The sequence below is a fragment of the Meriones unguiculatus genome, chromosome 12 (assembly GCF_030254825.1).
Source record: "Meriones unguiculatus strain TT.TT164.6M chromosome 12, Bangor_MerUng_6.1, whole genome shotgun sequence".
Lineage (NCBI taxonomy): Eukaryota > Metazoa > Chordata > Mammalia > Rodentia > Muridae > Meriones > Meriones unguiculatus.
This window is the reverse complement of record NC_083360.1, coordinates 29,756,529-29,764,267: the sequence shown is the minus strand read 5'-3', so window position 1 is coordinate 29,764,267 and position 7,739 is coordinate 29,756,529. Positions and strand designations below refer to the sequence as shown.

At 43.2% G+C, this 7,739-nt stretch overlaps 1 protein-coding gene across 20 annotated transcripts in view; it reads left to right on the top strand.

The window, feature by feature from the left end:
* The first annotated feature begins 471 nt into the window (after window positions 1-471).
* The window catches only part of Grk4 (G protein-coupled receptor kinase 4), a 64,760-nt gene continuing 57,492 nt past the window's right edge, over window positions 472-7,739 (top strand). For 10 of the 20 annotated variants that reach the window (XR_009585062.1, XR_009585061.1, XM_060365470.1 and 7 more), the window contains exons 1-2: window positions 643-826; window positions 4,400-4,492. Coding sequence is in view for 8 of the 20 variants with exons in the window: in XM_060365470.1 (XP_060221453.1) it covers window positions 775-826; window positions 4,400-4,492 (145 nt within the window). In the remaining 12 variants the exon portion in view is untranslated. Of the gene's footprint in view, window positions 610-642; window positions 827-4,399; window positions 4,497-7,739 lie in introns of those variants that run through there. The other 10 variants (XM_021643682.2, XM_060365464.1, XM_060365471.1 and 7 more) reach the window with 4 other exon arrangements.

Below are 7,739 nucleotides of genomic sequence, written 5' to 3'. Positions count from 1 at the left end.
TTTATTGGATTAAAGACTTCAACTCCCAGGATGCCACACTTCACGACTTCCTGGCGCTCGGCCTTATGGGATCTGTAGTGCCCCGTGAGCCGCCACAATCTCCTCAGACACCGCCCCGAGGGGAGCTCTCGGGCTCCCTCTGGAGGAAAACCGTTAGCCGGGGCCAGGCTGCCGTGCGAGTTACCGGGCAGCCGCGGCGGCGGCGGCTGCTGTAGCCGTCGCCGCCGGAGACGGCTCTCGGGTTAGTGAGCTTCGGGCTAGTGTGGGGTGGGACCCAGCGGAGACTCAGTGCCGTCCCAGGACCCGGCGCTGAGGAGAAAATTACGCGCCCTGGGCCCGAGCGATAATGCTGGGAGGAAGCTGAGCGACCGCGCGCCGGCGCCGATAGTGGAGTCTCCTCGCCCGAACGTCAACTTAGCTGGAACCGGTGGAGGACTTACCCCGACTTCACCTTCTCCACGGCGGCGACGGCGGCGGCGGCGGCGGCGGCGCTCCTGGTGGCAGAGGTTGGGACTCCAGAAGCAGCAGAAGAAGCGGCGTAGGCGGCCGCGCTCGACGCCACGGTCGCAGCCACCCAGCATCCAGAAGCCCTGTCCCCCGCAGGACGAGGTATGCGCGGAGGCTGCGGCTGCGGCTGCGGGTGCCCCCGCCGCTGCCCCTGCCCCTGTCCCAACCCCTGTAGCTCTAGAGTCTCCTCCCGGCCAGTCTCCATTGCCTTCACCCGGAAAAGCTGCACCTCCGAGGCCGCCCCGCCGGCGGCCTCGGCGGCGGTTAATGGAATTCGAGAACATCATGGCCAACACTCTGCTGCTGAAGGCTCGTCAAGGTGGGTGCATCCCAGGCGCCCGGTCTCCCTGCAGGTAGTGCTTTCTAGGAATTCCAGTCCTTCAGAGAATCCTGATCTCGGGGGGTCGTGCACATTGTCCTCTTAACTGAGCTTTTATCCTACTGGAACCAATTCTGTGTTCGTGTTGCTGCTTGGCCCTGGTGTCAGCAAGTGGTCAGTCTGGGCTAACCTTTGTTGTGTTTTGAAAAAGCAGCGCTTGCCTAAAATGCAGTAGGGGCTGAATTCCATCCCATCCTCAGCATTGCTAATCTGAAAGACAAGAGTATGGAAAGGTTTGAAATGCATACTTCCTAGAATTTCTGGATTATCCAGGCAAAGGTACCTGGGACGGAGATGCATGCGAAGCTTAAACGTGTTCATTCCACAGAACTCCGACTAGTACATTCTTTGAGAAAAACTAATGAGTAACAGAAATGTTTTTGATCCTTGTTTTTGTTTGTTCCTTTAAAAAATTGTTTGTAGCACCATTAAAAGTCCATTTATGTCCCAAGTGCTTTTCAGGAGGAAGAATCATGATTCTTCAACACTGGAAACCTAACCTTAAAAAACCTTTCTTAAAAAAGAAACGTTTTAAGAAATTCCTGAAGTTGTAGTGAGTGGTGTCTAGAATTAGATACCAAAGGAAGCACTTTGAAACTCCTGTGAGTAAAGAGCAGTGAGAGGTGGCTGAAGCAGGAAGATTCTAAGTTCAGTGGCAGTCTAAGCTTCATAGCATGTCTTCAAACTACTGAGTAGTGGAAGCTAGAGGTATATTCAAACAAACATTTGCGAAAAAAAGAAAAAAGTTATCACCCTTTCAATGTTTGTGCGTACTAATACTATTTTGAATAGAAGAACTAAGAATGAGTGGGAAGAGAACCAGGGCTTGGCTTTTTTTTATAAGGCAGCTAAGAAAGACTGAGAAGTATGCACTCTTTTCTCTCTCAGTAGAACATTTGACTGTTCAACTTGTCCCTCACTTCAAACTCTAAATTGGTCCTGGAAGGAGCTCCTTAATGGAAATCAGATCTGAACAATTTTAGGCGTTTCTTCCTTTTCTACCTTCATATTTGGGTACAGTGTCTGAAAAATGGGAATATTACAATGTTGCAGAGATTAGATAATGGTATATCGGTTTTTTTTTTGTTTTTTTTTCTTCTCCTTTTTAGAGACAGGGTTTCTCTATGTACCATTGGCTATCCTGAACTCACTTTGTAGACCAGGGTGGTCTGGAATTCAAAGAGATCTCTATCCCTTTGCCTCCCTGAGTGCTGGGACTAAAGGCATGTGCCAACACACCCAGCTTGGTGTATCTGTTTTAAAAACCCACAAGAACCTGGGTTCAATCTCCAGCCTTTATGCAAAAAGCCAGGGCATGATGTTTATAATTCCAGCCTTGGAAAGGCAGAGACGGATAGATGCCCTGAGGACTTTCTGATTAGCCATTTTAGCATAATTGGCAAGCCCAAGTCCTAACAAGAAATGCTATCTCAAAAACAAGATGGGACCTTGGGTGATCGTCTGTTGGTAAGGTTCTTGCTGCACAGACACGAGGACCAGAGTTCAGATCCCGTGCGCCCTCATATGTACTTGATGAAGTGTCACAAGGAGATAGAATAACTGTCAACTCTAACTGTAAACGCTGTGTGTTTGGGTACACACACACACACATATACACCTACCTCCTTGGGGTTGGTTCTCAATCGTTCTATCAGATCCTTCACTGACCCAATCTAGCAATTAAGTCCCCAGCACCATAGAGAGACAGAATGGGAGAGAGACAAGCAAAGCCTACCATCTAAACTTGTTCCCTCACTTGCCCAGGATATGGAACTGGGATTTTCCACAGATGTAGGAAAACCATACCCTCAAAAAGAAGGAAAGGAATACTGAGCCCTGTTCACAGGCCTGACATCTATCTAGATGAATGAGCCTATTTAAACTCCACAGGAGCAATCTCTCTGGAAGCCAGAGGCCTGAGATCTTAGAAGTCACCTGTCCATGAATACCAAGACAAGGAAACAGTGGACTTAAACTCAGTGGCAACCTTGTCCTTCTTGGGCATACCTGTGAAGATCAGACCATCTTTGCTGGATGATGGATCTAGTCTGTGTGGCATGGCCTTCTTACATTAGGGATGTGGCTGCTGCTGAAGCAGTACCATTCATTTTCACTAGCAAATGCTTATTAAATGTTTATTTTTATTTTTAAACATTTTTATGATTTTTTAATTTTGTGTTCATTGTTGTTTTGCCTGTCTGTGTATCTGTGTGCAGGTGTTGGATCCTCTGGAACTGGATTTACAGACAGTTGTGAGCTTCCATGTAGGTGTTAGAAATTGAACCCAGGTCTACTGAAAGAGCAGTCTTAACCACTGAGCCATCTCTTCTGCCCCCTAATTTTTTATTTTTTATTTAATTTAATTTATTATTATTACTATTTTGGTGTTTTAAAAGACAGGATTTCTCTCTATAGCCTTGGCTATCCTAAATTCACTTTCTAGACCAAACTGGCCCCAAACTCACAGAGATCCACCTGCTTCTACTTCCCCGTGTGCTGGGATTACAGGTGTGTATCACCTTGCCTGGTTGCTAATTTTTTATTTTTACTTTTTAAAAAGATTTGTTTATTTATTACATATACAATGTTTTGCCTTCATGTCCACCTTCACACCAGATCTCATTACAGATGGTTGTGAGCCACCATTAGTTGCTGGGTATTGAACTTAGGACCTCTGAAAGAGCAGATAGTATTCTTAACCTCTGAGCCATCTCTCTTAGCCCTATTTTTATTTTTTATTCTTTAAGGCAGACTTTGTTGGAGAAAGTAGTGAATGCTTTGAACATGTTAACGTAAGGTGTTCTGGACAGTGGGCTTGTTGAATTCAGAGCTTCTAGTCTTGAGATTTGTAATAGAGTATGTGAGGAGCACAGATGATTGAAAGAGCTCTTGGGCCTATACCTGCCTCCTCTGTTGTAGCAGAGCTTTCTCCTGAGGTTGGTCAACGTTCAATGTTCTCACAGTTTAACAAACCACTGCGTTGGAGACAGAGCTCACCAAATCTCAAGGAAATTTGGCCTTCCTCCCAGTTTTCTGAGTCTTAGTTGACACTTAAGCTACATTACACAATTGGATGAAAGTCTCTCAGAGTGTTTAAGATTTGATTTCTCTGACTTAAGGAAAGTTTCAGTTATAACAGGTTTTTTAAAAACATTGCCGGTTAGCTCTTTGTCCATTCCAGTTCCATCATGAGTGCCCTTGTGCTAGTTAGGGTTACTATTGCTTTGATGAAACATTAGTTGCTTACAATACGATATTTTTGACTATGAAAAAAGTATTTTCCATTGTATATTCTCTATATATGTTTTAATAAAGAAAGCCTTTTTTTTTTTTTTTTTTTTTTGGCTAGGTGTGATGTTATAGTTGTGTAACTCTAACATAAAGGATGTTAATACAGAAGGATCCAGAATTCAAGGCCTATCTGGACTACACAGTGAGACCCTGTCTCAAAAGTAAAAACAAAGCACAATTTGAAATATAAATCCTTATTTTTTTTTTTTTCAAATTTAACAGGATTTAGCAAAAAGACTGGTCGTAGTAAAAAATGGAAGGAACTCCTGAAGTTGCCTCCAGTCAGCCAATGCAATGAGCTAAGATCCTCCATCGGTGAGTAAGTAGCGCTTTCTTGTGTCTGACACTGCATCACTACTTAGGTGTTACTAGTTCTTCAGGTCTATATTTGCGTTAGAAATTTTCTGATAAATTATCCGCATAAATTCATTGGTCTTTTGTGTGTAGGAGAGATTTTAGATTTTCTAGAGTGCAGTTATGAAAGATTATTGCTGACTTTTTCATTAACAAAAACCAGTATATATTGAGGTTACAGAGTTGGCTTAGTGGTTAAAGGCACTTGCTGCTCTTACAGAAGACTCAGGTTTGGTTCCCAACATCCACATGGTGCTCACAACTGTCTGTAGCTCCTGATCTAGACTCCTTTTCTGCTCTCCTCAGGCCGTATGCACATGTGCACAAACATATGTGCAGGCACAGCACCCATACAACTAAATTAAAAACAAATTAATCTTAAAAAATTTTAAAAATGTCTCTTTGCACAAGAGTGCAGTGTCTGTGGAGGCCAGAAGAGAGTGTTGGATATCCTGGAGCTGAAGTTAACAAGCAATTATGAATTACAGTGTCTGGACTAGAAATTGATTGACTCCAAGTCCAAGTGTCCAGGCTGATGTAGGTAGTTATCATGACCACAGCCAAGTCCCATTTTGGTACCTCTTTTTGGCTTGTCTGTTTCATGGGCCTTGAAGGCCAGAAATCTAGAGCTGCCCATTTTCAAAGCATTCTTGGCTTCTGAGACTGCTGTCCAAATAACTCAGAAGGAGAAAGTAACAATCTCTGCATTCTTACTATCCTGGCTCAGGCCCAGCAAGTGTTAGATTACTAAGAGGAAACGTGTTGAGGGAAGTGCTTGAGGGAGCACAGTGTCCTCCGAGGGAAATGTGAAATGGCGAAAGTGCTCTAGATCTCAGAGTACAATGTGCATGAGATAGAGACAGGGCCCTGTAGTGCTTGATTTTAAACTCTTTTATTTGGGGTTCCTTAAAGCCTCTCCCTTCCAACTCCCTAGCCCTAAGTAGGAGAAAGAAGGTTAGTGGGAAGAGGGGCATAGACCCCTTTACTTCTCCCGGCTGTTTAGGATCAATGGGTTCTTTTAGGGCTCTACCAATTTCAGTAAAGAGAAAAGGCAGTCGGCAGTCTCTTCCAAGCTGTACCTGGAAGTGTTTCTCTCTGTCAAACCACACCGTTTGTCTTGTCTTTTTAAACTGCTACGTGCCACACTTGCTCTTTCCGGGCTCTCCTTTTTATATTCTCAAAGCCCTAGACCACGCCTCTCTCTATGCTGCAGTGCTGCACAAGGCACAAGGTAGGCCATTACCAGCTGGCAAAAGCCAGGCCCCATACAAGACAATTAACAGCTGTGGACAAACTAAAGCTCAAACTAAAATCTCATAGTTGGGATTAAAACAGAATTATTTATGTAACATAACTGAATTTACAAAGAAACCAAAACACAGCGCCCCACAAATACTTCAAATAATTTACATCAAAGACAAACCTTTCTCATTGTTGACCCCATTGAGGAGGGAAATTGAAGATTGAGATTTCTTGTTCTCTGCTCTTCTCTTAAGAGGCTAAAAAATAACCACAACAGGAACAGACTCAGTCAGAACTTAGGCTGAGCTACAGTTGTCAGAAGAATGGCCTCTTAATACCAATCACAGACAGTGTCATGAAAATAGGGAGTGTGAAGAGGAAGAGGTAGCCTGATTCTCAGCAATTAATTTTTTGTTTAGGGAAACTTACAAGTTCCTCTGGGCTTAGACATTTCAGGGTACCATCCAGATTTTCTCCTGTAGGTGGAGACAGAGTCTCTCTTTGAACTCTCTCTTCTCTTAGAGAATTAAATCACTAGTTGATAGTGACTTAAAAATAAATAAATAAATAAATAAATGTACACAGTTCAATCCTTTCTTTAGATATATTTTTTGAGATGTGCATTTATGTAGGCCATGCTGGCCTTGAGCTTGCTATGTAGACAAAAATGACCTTGAATTTCTGATCTTGCTTTTGCCTCCCAAGTGCTAAGATTATGGGTTTATACTGCCATACATGGTGTATATAATGCTAGGGATGGAACCCAGGGGCATTGTGCATCTTATATAAGCACTCTGCCTACTGAACTTAATCCCTAGCTCCCATGCCTAGACATTTCCATTCTTAAACCCAATGATCTAAAACTGGAATGGCTTAGACTTCCAGAATTACTTGATATTAATAAGCTCTTTTCTGGAGGGATTTGCTATGGTTTGTTCACTTAACTTTAGAGTTACTTTTGGAAAACCAGCTAATCAGGCAGGAACGCAGGATAGGAACCTGAGGTAAAAACTGAAGCAAAGGCCGTGGAAGAAAGCTGTTTACTTTGAGTCATGTGTTTACATAGGCTTGCTTTCTAGGGCTTGCTCAGTTTTCTTTCACATATACCCAGGAGTGGAACCACCCACAATGAGCAGGGTTCACCCATATCCATCATTAATCAAGAAAATGGCCTATACACTTATCTATGGGCCAATTTTATGAGATGTTTTCAATTAAGATTTACTCTTCCTGGGACTGGAGAGATGGCTCAGTAATTATGAGTTCTGGTTGCTGTTACAAAAGACCTGGGTTCAATTCCCAGCGCCCACACAGTGGCTCACAAACATCTGTAAGTGCAATTTCAGGGGATCCAGTGCACTCTTATGACTTCCAAGCATTTATACACATAAAATAAATCTAAGAAAGATTTTCCTCTTCCTAGTTACGTCTAGTAAGATTTGTGTCCAGTTGACAAAAACCAACCAGTGTAGCCACTGCTAGGGAATAGCTCCTCCCCACCTCCACATTTTTTTCCTTCCCTCCATTCCCTTCCTTTCCCTTTTCCTACCTTTCCTCTCACTCCCTCTCTTCTTTTGTTTTTAATAAGTGTACAAAATAATGGTCCTGTGCAGTTGTACTGGTCTTTATTCCCAACATTCAGGAGGCAGAAGCAGAAGTAGGTGGATCTGTCAGTTTGAAGCTAGCCTGGTCTAAATTGGAAGTTGCAGGCCAGCCAGGACTACTTAGTGAGACTCATAACAAAACCACAAAGTAATTGTTACATTTTAAGCCATGTATATCATTAGGTTTTGTTCTTATTTGCCTTCCCTGCTACTGAACATTTCTTGCTGAAGGTTGACTTGTTCTAGACATGCTTTTGTTTTATTTTCTGTTTGACCCAATGCTGGGACATTAGGACCTTATTCTCATAACAGTATTGTTGAGGTAAGGAGAGGCAAGGGATACAATATTTTTTATGGAAAAG